Raw genomic sequence first — 20,010 nt, 5'->3', positions numbered from 1 at the left:
GTATAAAACGGAAGAGGCGGCGGCATCGGGGAGCCCCGGCCACCACGGTGCCTGCAACCGTCTCGACGCATGTGACCCGGAACACACGTTGCTTCCTCCAGGCTATCTTGTCTGTCGCTCCTAGTCTGTTTTTCTTCCTTCCTTTTTACTTCGCGTTGCCTCTTTCTTGGATTTGCGCAAACAGGCTGGCTTCGCGATCATTTTGTTCTGAGCCGAGCCGGCTTGTGCTTTGATAACGGCGCCTCGGCCTTTCCTTTTTCTCTTTTTATTTTATTTGGTAATCGTTTGTCCTGGGGCGTTGTTCAAACCAATTTTGTTTTTAATATATACATTAGAAAACACACAGGACAAGAAATTGCGGGTGTAGTTTGAGCGTGGGAAGAACAGAAGTATGGCTCAGACAATAAGTTAAAGAAAGAAGCGCTCACGCGTAGCTAAATTTCACGGGAGGAAAGGAAAACAAAACAAGCGACTCGGCGAATAAAACCGTAGCAAACGTGACGGCCTCGGTAGAAAATCGTTGCGCTCATCGTTGTTGTTCCTGTGCTTAGCAGTTCCTGTTTAGTACACCTACACAGTTTCTCTTTCTTATTCTTCACCTTGTTCTTGTACTTGTTCTCAGTTTCCAGACCCGTGCCCACGCCCAAGTACGGCGGGGAGCCAGAAAGTTGAACGCGGTTTTTTTCCACAAAGAAGCTCTCCCCGCGATACAATCCTTCGCGTCGATTCCGAGCGCTTTGCGGTGACGATTTCCGCACAATAACACTAAAGAAACTAAGCCAGAGAAAGCAGCGAATGGAACAACGAGACGTTTAGAGGTATGGCACCACCACCCTGCACAAAAGGTTTCCCGTTTTTCTTTCTTTCAAATAGCAAAAAAAAAAAAAAATCACTACGGGCCTTGGTGTTTACGCCACTATACACAGCATTGGTGGATCTATTCCAGGGAAACCTTTCACGTTTTGCCGACACATAAAATGGGAGTGCGTGGGACAGGAACGGAAAATAAGAACGAAGGAACAATCGTTTGCTTTTATCCCCTTCGATAGATATAGGCGCGAATGGGCGTGATGTTGTCGTGAATACCTAACGCACCGGTTTGCGTTCGAGAAGAGACGAATCCGGCTTTCACTGGGGGCCTTTCACTCAAGCCCTTTATGATGCTGAGACGAGTTCTTACACCTAAACCTTAACCTAGAGCAAAACGAAAAGAAAGTTCTGGATTCAAACGCAACTTGTCGGCTTTAGTGCGAAGTAGACTGCTTGTGTGAACCATCCAGTTCCGTCCTAGTTTTCTCCTACAGTAAAGCATTGGCTTCGTTGTAAGCGATATCTCGTTAAAAGCGAGGTTGCTTCATTCGCTCTTCCCTGCAGTGCTCGGCAACGGGGACTAGATATTAGATACGTCGACTTTGGCATTAAATATTGAACTTTTTTGGGGGCAATAACCAAGTTTTGTAGGATTACCTCTGCGCACCTTCTTGTTTCTTTTTTGTTTGTTTGTTTCAGTCGAATTTTTTGAACCCTAGCCATATGTACGGCATCCGCTATGAATGCATTTTAGGCTTCACAACATTTCGAAATCTGAGAAGTGGCTGCAAAATACTCGTCCGTTCCACATTAACCCCCCAAAATATTGCGAGGAACTACATACCCGATCGCTAAATATCAAAATCAACCCCATCATCGTCATCATAAGCAGCAGCCTGTTCGTGTGCACTGCAGGACGAAGACATCTCCAATGATCCTCCAACCATTCCTGCCTTACGATAGAAAGGCATTCTTTGCCTCCAAATTGTACTGTCTCCAAATTTCGTCATTGCATCTCTTCATTGAGCTAATAATCTTTCTCTTCTACTAGTCCCGTCCCTCGAAAGCCACTCCGTTATCCTGACTGTCTCCGCATTGCATGTCCAGCCAAAGCCCACTTCGTGTCTTAATTTCAACTCTGATGTCTTCCACCCGAGTCTGTAGCAAACAGGCCGAACTTAAGTACCGCATAATACGAAATGCGAAGGACCACCCAATGAAGCCAATAATCTTTCAGTATGCCCAGCCGAATCTTGTCCCGGAACATTTCTAAATGTGCTCTGACGTGTCCCCTTTTTTGAAGTCGACGGTACAAAGCGGACCCTCGAGAACAAGGCACTCAGAATCAATCCGCACACAGAGTACGCGGACTAAGCCCCTGCTGTCAGCCCCTTTTCGTCCTTATTCTATTCCGCTCTGCCGAGTCGCCCGTTCGAATCCTTTACCATTGTCCCATCCGCGGCGAGACACGCGTGAGCTGCCCATCGTTGTTTGCCAAAGCTCGTATACACGGACCGATCTAGTTCGTCCCTCATCGTGCGGCCAGTCAAGGGGAAAAACAGACGTTTCTCTCCAGGACGACGCATGAGACGAGACCGCGAAGCGGCAATCGTCCGTCCGTGGGCGCACGCTCAAATGCACGCTGTCGAACGGAAAAGCCTCTCTTTTCGAAACGACGGGCGACCACCGCCGAGACGCACGACACCAAGAAACAAAAAAAAACAGCAGGCGAGGATGGCCTGAGACATCAGTGACGGACCGGGAAAAACAGAAGTTCAGACTTCATTCTTTTTTTATCGCTCTCTTCGTTTTTGTTATGGCCAGCGAACATCATCTCACGTGCTGCCCAGACCTGTCATTCCCGGGCATACACTTGCTTTGCTTGAATATTGGTTCCGCTTGCGCTGGCGGTGCTCCCCCTCCACCCCGCCTCCTCGAAACCATCGAGCGCTGTTGCTGCTGCTGTTATTGCTCGCTCGCGTGGCATTCCTGTCGCCAGCACTGCCGGCCACGGTCGTGACTGCCCGCTGTAGTAGTAGCAGTACACGCGCTCAACGACCACGTGGTGTGGGCGTGTCTGCGAGCCTTGCTTGACGGCGTCCCTACGGGTCCGCGCTTGTGCCCTCTGCTGTTCCGGACGCTTTGCCTTAGCCAACACATCCCAGGTAAGAATAAGGCTCCCTTACGCAGTCATCGTCCAATCTACTGACGTGATAGTGGAAGTTTGAAACAAAGTTCACAGAATCCCACAGTGACTAGGAGGAAACCCGGTGAGGGAACGGTTGAGTACAGAAGCTATGGAAAAGTGTGCGGCATTCTTACTGCGGTGGTGTTGCCGCAACCCGTTCTACTCCGCTCGACTGGAAAGCAGTACAACACTGTATGGTCGCAGCGCCCTTGGCGGAGCCGAAATAACGACGCGAGCTTCAAGTCGACCGAGAAAGGCAGTAATTTTCGGGAAGAACTTTGCTGCGGGCAGACGTTGCTCGCCGTACCCGCTATAAACGGCCGCCCAGGCGGCCTACATGGCAATAGGAAAAAAGCAGGCAAAAAGATCTGTTTACGCGGTAAACAGCTCACGTACTGGCTTGTGAAAGAGGCTATCGAGCGTCGGAAGTTACAAGCTCGACGGAAAAAAAAAAAAAAGATGCTATAAATAGGTCTCCAGTACAGTGGAACCCGGTAAACGCCACCACGAGAATATCGCCATGTGGCTGGCTCGTCATTACAGTATGTTTAACAGTGAACGGATCCGTGCTATTCCATGTTTTCTTGTCTCATTTATATAGTCAAGGCTAACTGGAAGGACGGAGCATCTACCAATAGTGCTAGAGTACTCTGAGGCGCGTTCATGTAGTTAGTGCTGACCGCCCTTTCTGATATAACGGCGACAGTGCCTCAAATACATTCAACAAGAGAAGAAAAATCGTCTTAAACTTGTACTACAAGGTGCGTTTTTTTTGTCGTTGTTTTGTTTCGAATTGGGTGAAAGAAACGTCGGCACTTTCGAAATTTGCTGTGCCTAACCTTCTGGCTTTCGCAACATAAGGACATTGCGTCAGTCGCGGAAGAAGCCTTTATGCGCTTAATAAAACAAACATCACACCCTTTGAAGAAGTTATTCCAGCCTGGAAGTTCACATATCTGTGTTGCTATCAGCCACAGGTCCGGCCGGTGTACAACGCCGAAGCGGCGTTTGCACGGAAAGTTCGGCTGTCTCAAACATTTGGCAATTTGCCGGAGCTGCGAAAATACAGCGCTCATCGCAACGAAATGGCACGCAAATTCGCACCATGTAGTACGGGCTTATCTGTCAGTTTATAGCGGATACAAAAACGTGTAAGCGTATGCACGTAAACACCGCACGTCCACGCATTGTTCACTGGGTCATTGTCGTGAGGAACAGCCTACCCCGTTACTCAATGCAATTTATTCAAACCGGAAAAAAGTTCGGCCTTCATGACACGCCCGTGCGGTCGCCGTCAAATCGTCCCCGCCCACCCGGTTGGTGTGTATGTCCGCATTTCGGGCCTCCCATACATGCGGATAGCGCCGCATCCTTCCACTTGCGTCTCACATACCACCGCACCTTGGACGAGTGGGAGACCTGACGTTTAATTCGTCCGCTTCGCTCCACGCCTGACCGGGTCAGGTGGTGGGGGACGCAGCCGTCCCGAGCGTGTGTGGCTTGATAGGTCTCCGTTAGCCGGCTTGATTGACAAGGGTTCGGTGCGGCGCCGTTACTATGACAAGAACGCCCCGCTCGCTGCCACTTCGCGACTGACGTGTACGCCTGAAACCCGTTCCTTCCCCGTGAGATGTTGCCAGTTCACACGCCTTGGAACCTACCCTTCCTCTTCCTTGATCTCGGCCGGAAGTCGGCTTCATCGTACGAATTGGGAATGAAATTATGAGCCCTCTTACACTGTATAACGCAATAAGAGAAAAAAGTGCCGCTATTTGCTCTCTCTCTCTCTCACACACGCTGTTCCCGTCCTCTCTCAGTGCTCTAATGATAAACGCAATGCATGTTTGCGGAATTAAATTCAATTTTCGCGCGTTGCGTTGCTAACGCACCGTCTGTTGAGACATTTGAGACCTTCTGTTACTCTTAGGTTCGCAGCTCGTGCCAGGTGCTGACTGCTCTAGCGGGAGCCCTTTTTGTATTTATTGGTGAAATGTACTTTTGGACGCGTTTTCATTTTTTTTTTCGAACAATTACGCCCACCACTATTTTCTGTTTCAAATACACTGCTAATATCAGTCGTATATTTTCATTTTGCTTCAAATATGAATAATGTTTTATTTCCGCTGGACAAGGTTGGCAGGTACGAATAATTTTACCAGCTTGTAATTGTTTTAAAATGTTTCGGAAATAAACCCCTCGTTCGGAAATAAACGTCTCGCTCGAGAATGCTTAATGCTTTTAATTTTGATGGGCGATTGGATCGCGAGACAGACAGACAGACAGACAGACAGACCAAAATTTTCTCGTTAAATAGCCCAGGAAAAACTTTATTACACCTTCTCTGAGTCCTTACGACTACCCCTTTGTGTAGATGTGTAGAGTAGGAAAGAGTGGACGTTGAGGGATATAGGGATCTGGAGCTCTTCAGTGTCGCTTACCCAGGCCTCAGCTATGGTATACTCGGTTACAACTCAAGAACGGCACCACTTCATGTAGTGTATCAGTCCGCCAAGGCGCCGGACCCGCGACGTCAGTGCGCGCGCGTTTTGAAAGGGGTTTGCTATGAATGCGTGATATCGTCTGCCTTGCCTCACGCAGTTTGTTTGTCGTCACTGGAGTCGTTTATAAGCATATTAAGCCCAAAAAATCACGGGAACGGCTCACGCCATGTTCAAAATATTCCCAGTAACGCCCTACTTGCGCCGCGCGGGGAAACATCCGGCTACGGTGATAAGGCACAGCGGCAACTTCCGGTGCCGTTCTTAAGTTGTCACTGAGTATAGAACTGTGCTGGCTTTTCGTCATGTCTGTACCAATATCAAACGAAAGCTACCATGCGTATAAATTCAGTTGCAAAAAGTATAAATAAAATACACAGGCCAAATATGCCCAAACATCCCAATACGACCTGCGGTGGCATAGGTTCCCGAGTGACAAAGAAGATTGGTTCGAGATGTGCGCAGAAGTTTCAGTGACGCACCTTGCTCAGACAATTCAATGAAAGTTTCTTCAACATAGGTAGGTTTCCATCATCCTCACTGGCGTGCTGACGTGGGCGGCGATCACTGTTTCTGTGAACTTCAGGATTTACAAATATCGAAAAAAATAACTTGACCATATCTCGCGTGGTGCTTTTCCAAAAAATGCGACCATCCTCGAGCAAACTATCTGTCTTTCTGTCTCTCAAAAACACCTGTGCTTCCGTAAATATTACAACGTTTGCAGACATTTATGCTTTCTATTCTATTTCGTCTCTATCCTCGTTTTTAATGGAGTGAGTACTGACGTGCACGTTGTTGGGAATCCCACCGCTGCCACCACTGTTGGGAAGCCAGGGGCTGACTCCACTGTTGCGAACCATGGTAGCGTGGTTGCTGTGGACCGAGGTGGGTGTTGTGCCGGGGCAGTCATGATGGCGTGGTGAGGTTGACGGAGAAGAAGAAAACTTTATGTACAATTATTTACATCTTCAAATCAGAACGGGCAGTGCGCTCCTGCGCGCGCGGGATTAAATAGGGCACGTTGGGTCCATTCCCCTTCACCCCTTTTCTCCGGTTGACGTCAGGATGCACCAATGACAGAGCATGACACTGATGTCAGCGCCCCCACACACAAACACACACACACATACGCCCGAGAGACCCGCTCCTCTCCTGGGCAGGAGAGCGCTAAGTTGCTCCCGCCGTGGCAATCCGCCGTGGGTGAGAGCCCCCTTTGTCCTGGCGATGTTGCACTACCACGAAGACGCCTTGCATCCCTCGGTGGCAATATTCTTCGAGTGGCCTATTGAACACAACACGCCACAAAAGGGCGTGACAATAAAGCGCGGGCACGCCGCCGATGCTTGCAGTGCAGGGCGCCAAGCAATGCCATTGTTAGCACTTGCCATTGTTAGCGGTTGGCGCCTGAGAAGCCACGAGGCCACTGAAAGGCGCATAATTCAAGTAGCTGCATAGTTCAGTCCTGTGAATACGCCGGTTTGTGGAAAGTCGATGACTGAGGGTCCAAGGCAGGTTTTCGAGGAATCAATGTCGCAACAACGCTCATAGCGAAAAACATGGGCAGCGCAAGTTACCAAGATTCCCCTCTTAGGCTTGCACAAAATGCCTGTATTCGATCCAGACTGTGATTTCCCGCGCTGTTAACGACGCTCGGTTAGAGAAAGTGACGTGAGCATAACGAAACTAGTTCGATTAAGCTACTGTGTGTATATGTGAGCCTTTCTGGCAACAGCTCTAACTAGCAGTTATGTCCCATGCACAAGGTACCACTAGTCGACCTTGCAAAGCGCGCATATGTACTGGTCGACCTTACGTCGTCCTGATCCGTCGGCCCAGGCCACATCTTGGTAAATTATTCGACGATTTGTCCATTTTACGCGCCTGAAACGGCTACTTGCAGTGACAGTTGGACATACATACTTTCGTGGGTTCGCGGAACTACCTTAAGCGATTGGCGGTCAGAATACTTGAAGGAGCACGGTCTTGGACACCAAATCAAGGATATCAGTAGCCGGGTTTTCATCTCAAAGGTCCGTTCTGCAAGCAACTCACAACGTAATTTAACGTCTAATTAAACATTTCTTCCACTCGTTGTACGTCGACTTGTATGTTTTTGGCCATGCCTTATACATTAGTTTTTGTGCTTCGAGTACAGTTCCAAGCAGAGGAACCTTGGTGTTTCATAAACGGGAAGACGTGTGCGCTCTCTCCAACGATCGTCCACGAATATACGGCAAAGGTTAGGGTAACGAAGAATGTACGGACCATGGCTCGGATTTTCATTTCTACACTAAACAAACGTGGACGTGTCATTTCAGGCTCCGTGTTGCAGCTCCGTGCTGAGGATTCTGCGTAAGTCAGTAGAGTTCATCGGTGTAGTCAACCGGGTTTAGCCGTAAAGGCTACAGCTTCATCCTCAAATCAATTTCCCGATATCCCTCGGACAGCTGATACAGACAGAACCTTTCCCGGACGTAACTTCCTGAGAAGAACCTGCTGCGCTAGCTTTGTACCTTGCGCTACTGTAGCGCTGTCGAAGCAGAAGAATTGAGTCATTCAAATTTCCGTTTGTCTTCGCCTCCGCGCGCTTCCCCCCTAAAAGGTAGAGTCAGACCATCTCTCCGAAGGCAGAGGTTCTCCCCAAGGCGCTTCCTGGTCACTCCGCTTTTGATCTCTGCGCTTGGACTGACAAGCGTAACGGCTGGAAGGTGCGACGAATCACGAAGCAGTGATAGAGACGATACAAACGCGTACAAAGTGCATATGTAGAAACAAGCCGTGTAAAGCCATCGGCTACGGTTCCCAGACAGTTTATCGAACGCCGTTTTATCGAACGCCGTTTTATCGAAAAAATGCCCGTTTTATCGAACGCCGTTTTATCGAATGCCGTTTTATCGAACCACCTACGTCCGTTTTATCGAAAGTGCGGTTTTGCGACTTGCATTGTAATTTTCGGGGTTTATTTTGTTTAACTGGCCATCGCATTAACCTAACCTGCAGTAACCTTCCTCCTACATTGTCTCTGCCGTGCATTACATAAAAAACCTATCTATATATGTTGACGCGCCTTTACAGTGTTTTCGATAACCTTTGTTTTATTAAAATATTTTTATTTTTTGAGTCTTTATTGATTTCACTCAAGCATGTATGACCCCCTTGTTTATATTACAGAATTTGCCCCTATAGTACCAACCCGAACCCCGTGCGTAATATTCCTTAGATGTGTATCGGCGTGTTTAGGTTAGTGTTGAAAAATATATCCCTTGCGCCATGGTTCATCATTACGTGATCCAGAGTCTTGTACCCCACAATTGTTCTAGTCACGTGGTTTACCCGTGACTCCTACTCGGACCTTGGGGTCACACTGTTTGCATCTGGAGAAATGTTGGGCCAAGAACTTCTGAAAGATTAGTGCTATGTGACTGGAACAGCGGGGTTCCGACAGTGATAGTGAGACCCCAACAGAGGTGGTGGAGTCTAGGAGAATCGTCACAAGGTAACCTGTCAGAGCCAACTCGTCAAAGGTGAACTCGTCAAGTAGGACAAGTCGTCAGAGGTCATCTTGCACTAGGGAAACTCGTAAGCTAGTACAGCTGGACAATTGCCCATCCCATCACAATTTACGTTTTTTGTTAATCATGCTCAAATAAAAAAAAAATACAGGATTTCGTATAATTTTCTACTTTTCCGTCAACACTCTTAGCCCCTCTTTTGATTCAACAACCTTACGTTTTCGTGGTGGCCTTGGAGGAACACACCCGACCAGGCAGCGCATTTTGTTGGTTTTTTGTGTGCCTTGTTCAGGTATAATCGCACGGGCCATAGTATTGCTCATTCTCATTTTTTAATTTTTCCATTTTTATTTAGAGGTAATCGGGTCACGACGCTGTATTTTGAGTAGACCTTCATGATTTCTCCATTTTCGGTGTTTACTATTTTGATCTTGCTGTTTTTATGCCTTATGATAAAAAGGCAAGAGCATGCACTCCAGCAGACATGCTGGGGTGCAACCAGAGGGAGATGAAAACGAACCAACCTGCAGCACGGTGACAATTTTGTACCTAACGTTTTTCTCGTTAGTTCATGCAAGGCAACGAGAACAGTAGTACAAGGCTTGGTAACCTCTTAGCAACTGAACTCAGATCCCATTAAGAATTAGGAATGCAGAAATCGAGAGAGACTTTTGCTAGCGTTCCAGTTAGGTTTTTGACATTGGACCCTCAAGCGCCAAGAAGTGCTTTACTTATGTACAACATACGCGGCGAAATAATTAGATTATGTGTCGACACAAAAGCGGTTTATACAAAAAGGTACGAAGCATATCGAGGCATTTTAATCAATACGCCACAATGCCGTGATATGCTTCGGATCAGAGGGGATAGAGACACAAGGAGATTCGTTATGGCAGTACCAGTTGCGCAATGAACACAGCAAAAAATTCTGGTAACATATTTCGCGCATCACAAAAACAAACAAAAATACACGCAGGAAATAAAAGTCAACTAGAAGACAGACTATAAATGTTTTTAAATAGGCCTGCTGTGGAGACAAGATTTGCAAATTGCATAGCGAGGAGGAAATTAAAAAAACGTACTGCAAATTATGATACTCGAAAAGGCCGAGAAAAACACTCCCGATAAAACGGCTTCGATAAAACGTCCGTCGATAAAACGGCGTTCGATAAAACGGCGTTCGATAAAACGACTTCGATAAAACGGCGTTCGATAAAACGGCGTTCGATAAACTGTCCGGATCCCATCGGCTACAGTTAAGCCACCAGGAAAATGACCGCGGGTGATTCACGTTCCCTCCTGCCACGCCACACCTTCGCCGCGAAGCCATAATGGCTAATTGATAATAGCTGGTAATTTATCCATACATGGATAGTTTGTTGTTTTACATGGTAGTCTATTTAATGATTGCTGGCAGTTGTTCGGATGTCATTTTCTCTTTCATATTTCTGAGACATTATTGCTACCTATCGATCTCCGAATAGGTTAGCTGTAAGCTGTTAGAATCATCCTGATGATCAGAAAATCCTTTTTGTTAAAACAAAGCGAAGGCGGCCGATGAAAGAGGAAGGCCGAGCCCACGTTTATTTCGGTTGCGCTGGCTGTGTTATGGCAAGGACGAGGAGCGTGTCACAAGGGGCCGTTCCAGGTGCGTGCCAAGTGTCTTCTCAGCACAATCCCGTTGATAATGATGATGGTGGTTGCGCTGATGAAGATGATGCTAATGACATCGCTACAAAAGAATTCTCAAAAAGTGTTACGATCGGTAGTTTTCACACATTTGTTTAAACAAGGTGTGTTCTAATGCGCCGAGTCGCGTTAAACCTGCGTCGTAGTTTGGGATTCAAAGTGGCGTAGTTATTGCTACTGCTGTAAAGAAACTTTAGAAACGGTTTTAAAAAGTAATGGGGCTGATTTTTCAGCATCAGAGCCGCCTCGTAGATCCCCTTTCTTATAATTTACATGACCACAAATTGCAATTAATTGCCATTCTAGAAATCTTACTTATGACATGATAGCCAACGCTGTAAACGTTTGCCTCTCTGGTAGCTACTCTAGTTAACTACAGTCACAAAAGCCAAAATGTATTTCTTGTGGACGGCCCTCTAAAAAAATCGTTGTGATTATGTCGATGGTGAATTTAATATTCATATTGTTTAGAACTGCCTTAGAATTATGCCAATTACTAGTTCTTGCGTAGGTCCATTTTTAGAAAACAACAATTCGCAACTGAACACCTCAGGTACGATTGCCCCGCTGCCATTCTCTTCCAGGATAGCTGATTGCGGGCACCCGTTTGCAGCCTACAGTTTAGCAGCCTCCGCTATTTTGACGGCAGTCGCTGTCGCTCCGCGCTGTCGTGCCCTCAGGTAAGTCTGAATCGCAAGGCTTCTTTCAGGTGAACTTTACTATGAGCATCGCGGGTTCTAGGCGTACGGATACAACAAAAAAGTGGGCGGTGAGCGGACAGCGTGCGATTACTCACCGCAAAAAGGCACGCCGTTTGGAGTCCATGTGCCATTTGCTGTGCAGACCCTCCTGGAGGGTCCGAGCAGCTCGTAACCCGGGTCACAGGCGTACGTGGCCACCGTGCCGACGGACAGGTCGTCTCGAGAGAAGGTGACGCTGGCGTGCGCCGGGCAGCCAGGGTATCCGCATTTCCCATCTGAGAGAAAACGGAAGCATGCACCAGAGATCACAGTCGATTAGAATCGGTTTATCGAGGAGCACGACTTACGCCTGTTTCCAAGCGATAATTCGTCCTAGCGCACCTACGCATCACTATTATCATAATCACCACAATCATCATCATTATCATCGCAATCATGAACAACGCCATCATCATCATCTATTATAATAACGGTCGTCATAATTATTTTTTTTCGCCGCCAGGAGAAGGCTCGTCCATACGGAAGTGGTGGAACCAGAGGAGCAATCAGGATTAATATGATGTTAAGAATACGAATCAGGATTATGATGTTAACAGGAATCAGAATTGTGATGATGTTTAGAAACCGTGGCGGGAAAAATGGCCCGGCACCATAGCAGTCGCCTCCGCAGGAAAAAGGGAGTAAACGAAGCGTAATCCCACTCCATTTGAGAGAGTGATGCACGAGTACGGAGGGGAGTTGAATGAAGAGCGTTTATCCCTGTGGATGAGGGCGCTCATGATTTTGTTTTACAGGGCGGAAGGTGAGGTGTTTTCATACGTAAAGACGACTCGTGCAGCGTTGTTCACGGTATTGTCGAAAGTCTGCAGGGGGTGTCAACAGCAATACTAGAGCTTGGACAAAATATTTGAAGATATTTCTCACATTAAGGAATGGAGTTGAATTTACGCGTTCTCCAGCACTAGTATATCAACAGACTCATGAGAAGAACAGAACAAAATAGGCCGTGCAGGTTAATTTAACGTTGAAATGAAATGACTGGGTAAAATTGTTTGAAGCCGGGTACGTGTCCAAATAAATGGGGGTTTCCTCGAAAAAAAATGAGGGAAGCTCAAAATAACGCGTAAGAGTTGGAGGTAGCGAAGCTGTAGGCAACCTTCTGGAGCATCGCGGCGGTTTAAGTCCACGATTGCAGCCGATTTGCTTCTCCTTCGCTGCTGCAACGACTTTTAATCCATCACCATCATCATCATCATCGCCAGCCTATCTACGCCCACTGCAGGACAGAGGCCTCTACCATCAATCTCCAATTATCTCGGTGCTGTGCTAACTGCGACCAATTTATCCACGCAAACTTCTTGATCTCATCTGCCCATCTAACTTTCTGCCGCCCCCTGCAACGCTTGCCTTCTCTAGGGATTCGCTCTGTTACCCTTAATGACCAACGGTTATCTTGCCTTCGCATTACATTGCCTTCGCATTATATTACACGCATTACTTCATCATTGTTGCTATAAGTGAGGTTCCTCCATGTTTTTAATGATAATCATTCCGCATCACCTTGGAAAGGCGTGCGCTATGGTGTGCCTTTCTCATTGTGGCCACGATTACGGCGAACGATTGTGGCCGCGATTACGGCGAACGCTGTTTTTTTTTTTTTTTTGCCAATTTTGGCAAATCTCCATAAGTGGCATGCTTGGCTTGACAACCGTGAGCCGGGGACGCCGGTCGGTCGGCGCGAGATAGGCACACACGGACGTTCGACATTTTCTTAATTTTTAAAACTGCTGGGTGGTGGCCCTCGAGACACGCGCTCACGTGCGCTCGGCACTTTTTTTTTTTTTGTATTTTGAACTGCGGACACGCAAAATAACGATTTTCTAAACAGATTCGCTTTAAAAAAAAAACAACTTTTGAAAGGAGAACCAACGAAAGATATTACCAAACGCCAGTCGAAAACCATCTCACTGCTTGCGCATATTTGTAATAAATACCTAAAGCAACAGACAACCGATTTGTGCCGAGTATCGTTTCTTTATCACAAATGAAAGGGCATGGCGTGAAACACCTTAACCACAAACGACTTTGCTGATAGCGGCCTAGAACTTTTGAAATCGCAATTTTAAAATTTCCCGTTCGTACGCGTCCCGTCAAAAGTATTGCTGGCGACCATGACAGTAAGCCGCGTGCTGCAACATACTTTTAACTGTGCGTGAGCTGAAAAGATGCATTTAAAAAGAGCTGTTTTTTTTTTTTAAAGTTGTTTAAAACCGTAACGTAGTGTCCCGTTTAGGCACTACACGGCGCCACCTTTCAGACTTCAGAAATTTTAGTGCACAATTAAAATTAATGCCGCCTGTTGATTTAGAAATCTCGTGGGGTTATCCTAGTATACAAAACACTGGCTTTCATGTGAGCTGAAGGTCGTGCATTCCATGAAAAATCGGTTGTCTGTCCCTTTAGGACATTTATTAAGGGACAAGAAGAGAGCGGAGTGGGTCAGGGAACAAACACGTGTTAATGACATATTAGTAGAAATTAGGAATAAGAAATGGACGTTGGCAGGGCATGTAATGCAAAGGCAAGATAACCGTTGGTCATTGAGGGTAACAGAGTGGATCCCCAGAGAAGGGAATCGTGGCAGGGGGCGGCAGAAGGTTAGATGGGCAGATGAGATCAAGAAGTTTGCGGAGATAACTTGGTCGCAGTTAGCACCGGACCGGGGTAATTGCAGATTAATGGGAGACGCCTTTGCACTGCAGTGGGCGTAGATAGGCTGGTGTTTAAGATGGTGATGATGATGATGATGATGATGATGATGATGATTACTACTGAATTTCAAGCGTACGAAGCATTTGTTTTCCAAAATTACCCACAACACGGTTGACTCTTGCCTTAATAACTCACATTCAGGTGCGCTACTGTCGAAGCAACACACATCCTCGAACACCTCCTCATTTATACCGGAAAACAAGGAGAACACCTCAAATTATAACCACCCGCGCTTGATTTGACGAACGATGATTTGTAGTAAAAAACGGAGAGCTACAATCCGGCAAGATGCAGTACATCCACAGCATCCTATTTCCCCGTTACCAGCGGCCATAAATTGGCCATTCGCTGCCCCCAATCGACAGGCCGGAGTTGCATTAACGCCGCTAATATCGTGCCCAGGTGGGCCAGGAGATTCGTGACCCGACCGGTGCCTCCGTGTGCCCCCAATTCTTCCGCTCCTGTGGGTGCGGCCGACCGTGCCGGGGCGGACCGCGCGAACTGCTTTCTCGGGGAGCTCGAAGCTACCGCCACTACAGGCTCCAACGTCCGGCACACGAGCGGGGGGAGGGAGCTCATCGGGAAAAGGAAGCATTGTTTTGCGCTAATTCGATGGTCTTTCGCCGCACGTGGCTCCATCATCAAAGACCGGTCGGTAGGGCTGCTGTTGTTGCTGCCCACTACTTAGCTCAATGGATTGGCCGTGATACAAAGCCTGCCTTCTTCCGAGGCCCTTCGAGGGCCGCTAGTAGAGATGTCGACCTTGTGAAACAACGCTGTCATTGGTGTATCGATATTCTGACAGGTGGAGAATAGATATGCTTCGTGCTCGTTGTACTAAAGCCGGACACGAGGGCCGCTCGGGAATGCTACGTCACTGTGTACGTAATGAAATGTACGATGCGTTTTGCGTGCGAATCACATTCACGTTGGGTGGAGCTACCACCGCTGTTGATTAATGGGGAGTAGACCATTGAGGACTGCTTCTGTATTCTACGATGCTCCCGGAATCATTAACGGTTGCTGTGATGCGAAATGGGGTAATATAGAAAACAACGAAAAACAAATAAAAACCTGGTGGTGAGGAAACTCGAAAAGACGGGCTTTTGTTTAGTACATTGGTGTGCCTTTAAGGATCCGCTGTAAGGGACTACAGTTACCGCACCGTCAAGGTGAAAGATGGGTCATAGGAATGCTGCAGGTAAGTGCCTGGTGAGTGGAAGAGACGTTTCCGACTTCGGGAATCTCAGCTGCAACCTCAATCAGTGTGACTTCAAAAGGAAGGGGAAGATAATACATTTAATGGTGCTGGGGGAGCTAACCAACCCGTTGCGCCCAGCTTGCTACGCCAGACTAGTAAAAAATACAAATAGAAAATACTCTCAAACCCACAGCCAGGACCACACATTAATGTTTGACACAGAGCTCCGTACAGACCTCCTTCCGCAACTCTCCGAGCTGTCAAAGCAACCTGACTTGAATCCGAACAAGGACCCTAAAATGTCCCCATTTCCAGTTCCACGTCGTGCGGCCTATACAAACATGTTACGAGTGTGTGTCCGTGCACCGCGGTATTAGAGCATAAACAAATGACATGCTTCGCGCATTTGCGTATGCTCCGTGTTGAGCAAAAGGGCGAAGAGGACCGCTGGAATTCGAAGAGGAAGTGCTGTGGTACCAATACCCAGCCGCCCATGGTAACGCGCGAGATCTGCGGCTGTCGATGCATCGAAAGCACCGCAAAGGCTACGAAGCGCCTTTCAGAGCACGTATACTACGTCGCATATTTTCCCAACGTTCCAGGTCACGCTCCGGCTTTGCATTCCAACCCGCAACCCATTTGCGACGTCCAGGACTGTGGTCCCTACCCGAACCTTCACGGGAAATGCTTAAGACACGTCGGATGGTGCGTTCCTGTGGCGAACTCTCCAGATCCCGCTCGCTGATGCGCATCGAACGTTATATAACCGACGGGAACATACCGCGATGTGGTTTGGTACACACTCCGAGCAGGGAGCGTGTTACTGGACCGCGCCGTATGTGTCGCCCTAACGGCGTCTCGCGCTCCCCCCTTCGTCTCGCGCTCCCCCCTTCGCTGTTTACGCGGCTTCTTTCGTATGCGCGGCGAACTGAATGGTCTTCGTACCGTGAAGAGCATTGCGGGCGGGACGCGGTGTGTACCGGCTCGATGACACCGTTTCAGCGCGACGTCGCGCCATTGTTTGGTCTGGCACGCCGTGCAAACCGAATGTTCTCACACACACACAGCTCCGCCACAACACGCCGTATGGTATACGATGACGTTTAGGGGTCGACTCGCGCTGGGGAGGGCGCTCGGGTAGACGTGCCGTCAGTATGAAGGTCAGTGGCGCAGACGCCGCCGTGCGATTTCCGGCTATTTGAATCAGGGCGCGCCTGATGCACCGTGCGGCGCGCTATCAAGTTCAGCGACGGCCGGCGCGGCGGGAGTTCGGCGTCGGTTTCATCAGCTGACGGAGCTTGGGAAGAACACGCTTTTTTTGTTTACTTTGTGGGCGAACCTTGCAAGGGCGAGGTCACTCCTGCCACGATGTTGGGGCAACACAGATTAAGGGGCTTCAAGCGTTCCGTGAGGAGAAAAAAAAAAGCGCTTTCTGTTGTACTATGTATCCATGAGTGTTCCCGCTTCATGCATCTTATCAATATGACCGTCTTGAAGATGCATGGTTCAGGGAAGGCAATATGTCTGCCAACTTCCGTGTAAGCATCGAATCTGCTAACTAAACCTTCATCATTCCCTGCGAGCAGAAGTTAAGAAATATACCTTACTAAGGCTTGACATTGGGCTAGTTGGGTACATTATTCACACTAAATGTACATTATTCACACTAAAAATCAGCGCAGAGACGAGGACGGAAGTACTGACAAACTAGAGTGATCTAGTTTGTCACTTCTTCCGTCCTCGTCTCTGCGTTGTTTTTTAGTGTGAATAACGTAGAGAAAGTGTCTAAAATAATGGCAGCGTATCAGCTTACTTCGCTGCAGTAGTCTCCGAAAAACGGGTGTCCTGCCGCCGTTTCACATAACCAAATCACATCAGTGCTTTTTTTTGTTTGTTTGTCCAGTGGTTTACAGTTCAGTCTAAATGACCTGGCTATGCTTTTTTCTCTTCATGTTTCTCGTTGTCTTCTGTGTGCTGATTTGATAACACATGGAGTGAAAAAGTGGCGTCTGGGAAGTTCCTCGTTCCTGCATTCTTTATTTCTGTCGTTAATCTGTTGTGAGAGCAATATTCGTTTATTTGCTTTGCTGTTGCTTACGTGTTATCTTGCATATAGTTGTTTAGAACTACTTCTGTGCCCCCTTTTTTGTATAGATTGCTGTTGTCCGCTCCTTATGGCTTCTTAAATGTAGCTGGCAGTACTCGGTAAATAAATAAATAAATAAATAAATAAATAAATAAATAAATAAATAATCCCTTCTCCGCAGTCTTCCTCCGACAACCAACTCTGTTCCCTTCCACCTCACTCCTCCTAAAGTCACTGGAGCTTAGTTCCAGTGACTCCTCCTATGCTGGCGCGCCATCTGTTCGAAGATTTTTTTGTTCGTTTTGCGCCTCCCCAGCTCGAACTCGAGCTGTGTGGTTTTGGTGTTAACTTTTATCTCGCCTCTCTACAGCAGCCCTGTGGAAGGGTTTCTTTTTTTTTTTTTAATTTTGTATACTAAAACCCAACCCAACGGGTAATCGGTAATAAATACACGTTCCACGTTCTACATAAGAATGTACGGTTCATTGTTAATATTGAGATCATTGCTATATAATTTTGTCTGTTTAACAAAAAATCTTGATTTGTTAATTAATTTGTTAATGAGTAGTGTGGAATTGTTTGTGCGTATGTTCCTTCTTTGCTTGATTGGTGATTTTTTCTTGTTTTCTTTCACTACGCGGAGCGTAGTAGATAATCATTTTTTTGTATTTTTTTCATCGGGCAGAGCGTAGTAGAATGTCTTGTCTTGTATTTTTTTTAATACGGAGAGTGTATTGGAATGTCATTTCTTTTCTTTTCTTTTTTTCTTTTTTTACCACGCAGACCGTGATACAATGTCAGACTCTGCCTTCTATTGTGATACAATGTCAAACTCTGCCTTCTGTTGCGGTTTGCTGTCGCTGCCAGCTGTAAGGGTGTGGTGGGAGCTCCGTCAAGCGATTTTCGCTTTTACTCCCACCTCCTGCATCACTTATTTTGATGGAAATAAAGACTATTATTATTAAATTATAAAATAATGCTGTTACTAACGGTTATGCACCTAAATTATGTTTCATTAGCGCTGAATAATGTGGCGATGTATGAGCCTTAGCAGCAGTTATAGAAATTTAAAACGTATCGCCTGTGTATGCACATATACCTCCCATTGAAGTATTTTTTCAACTGTTTTGGCGCTGTTTTTGGCCAGGTGGTTGAATCGAGTGGCATTCAGAGACAGGCAGGCAGATCGAAATTTTCACAAATAGGTAGCCCCAGAAACATTATATTTAGCCCAACAATTGGCGGGCCGCTTTTCTCTTTAAAGCCGCAGCCGTCTCGACTTCGCGTTTTGCTGGCGATGAATCTCAGAGGGTAAAACCACGAACACACAGAGAATGTCTCTTAAACGGGGTTTGGTCATTCCGGGCGGTTAAACAAGGGCGTAGAACAAAAGATATTTTCCTGTTGTTTGTCGGTATGGAGCATGTTCGTTGCGTGGACGGAAAGCCCGATTATGGCAATTGCAAATGATTGGGAAAATAAAGACAAAATGCAAGTCTGGTTAATAAATAATGCTTTGTTTTTATAACAACAATAGCCCCATAACCTGCATTTTTATACATACAATAGAGATATTAAAGAGAAGATATAAAGCGGTGGCTATTCCTCATCCACTTTCGGGCGATTTCTTTGTGACGTCACAAAATCTTGTTTGGGAGATGGGCGTCCTCCGACGTAAGCCACCGCCAAGAAACATGATTGGGCGATTGCATGGGGGCCTCCAGTTTCGTTTGATTGTATCGCTTATATGATGACATTACGGTTAATACACTGATAACTGTTTTAGTCCCGACCAATATTGCGTCACGCCTGCCCATATCACGTCACTGTAGCGTGAAATTAGAAAGTGTTTTAATATTTACGTCTTTCTTGGGTTAAAAAGCGTCTTTTCACACCCAGCTTTGTCGCTCAAAATTCCGACCTCTCAGGAACCTAGCAAAACCATTTCAGGAAAGTGATATTTGGCATAAAGCAAGAAGTCAACGTGGAGATGAAAATACTAAAAGTACTTTCCAAGATTTCGAATATTTTCTGTGTAATTTGCTGTCAAATCTTACTCCCCATGCATTTCTATGGGACAGTTTCCATGTCTCAGGAACCTAGTCACGCAACATGCGAGACTTGAAACTGTGCGCAAAGCAAGTTTTCACCCCCAACTTTAGCTGCGCAAAAGAACTTTATATTTTGCTAAAACAAACTTTAATGACTTTTTAAAGTTATTCATTTGAACTGAACAAAGTTTTATTTTGTCTCCATGGCAGAATTTGCCTCCATGGCAACAGAATGGTAATAGCTACCAACTACCTGTTTCTCTTCCTCGACGGATGAACGGTGAGCACGCTATAGATGAGCGCCACCGCCATCGACGCAAGGCAATGGAATGCAAGTTGTATTCAACAGCAGGGGTCCTTCAAGCGCTGACGTTTCGTCGGCAAGGGGCCCACGTGGATTATTTACGTGATACTTCAGTAAGACGTGTTGTTCAGAGGGTTGGTTTTTAATATAGACGAAGGCTTAGCACAGCGGAGGCAAGGTCGCTTATGAAGGATA

General features: G+C 46.8%; 1 protein-coding gene across 2 annotated transcripts in view; it reads right to left on the bottom strand.

The window, feature by feature from the left end:
* Window positions 1–20,010, bottom strand: part of LOC144159601 (CUB and sushi domain-containing protein 3) — a 95,054-nt gene that overhangs the window by 53,832 nt on the left and 21,212 nt on the right. For both annotated transcript variants that reach the window (XM_077691187.1, XM_077691188.1), the window contains exon 2: window positions 11,497–11,676. In XM_077691187.1, coding sequence (XP_077547313.1) covers window positions 11,497–11,676 — 180 coding nt within the window. The remainder of the gene's footprint in view (window positions 1–11,496; window positions 11,677–20,010) is intronic.

This window comes from Haemaphysalis longicornis, unplaced genomic scaffold (genome assembly GCF_048455015.1).
Source record: "Haemaphysalis longicornis isolate Haplotype H1 unplaced genomic scaffold, Haemaphysalis longicornis Haplotype H1 scaffold_10, whole genome shotgun sequence".
In the NCBI taxonomy this organism is placed as follows: Eukaryota; Metazoa; Arthropoda; class Arachnida; order Ixodida; family Ixodidae; genus Haemaphysalis; species Haemaphysalis longicornis.
Note: the sequence above shows the minus strand (reverse complement) of the source record. Positions and strands in the feature narration are given on the sequence as shown.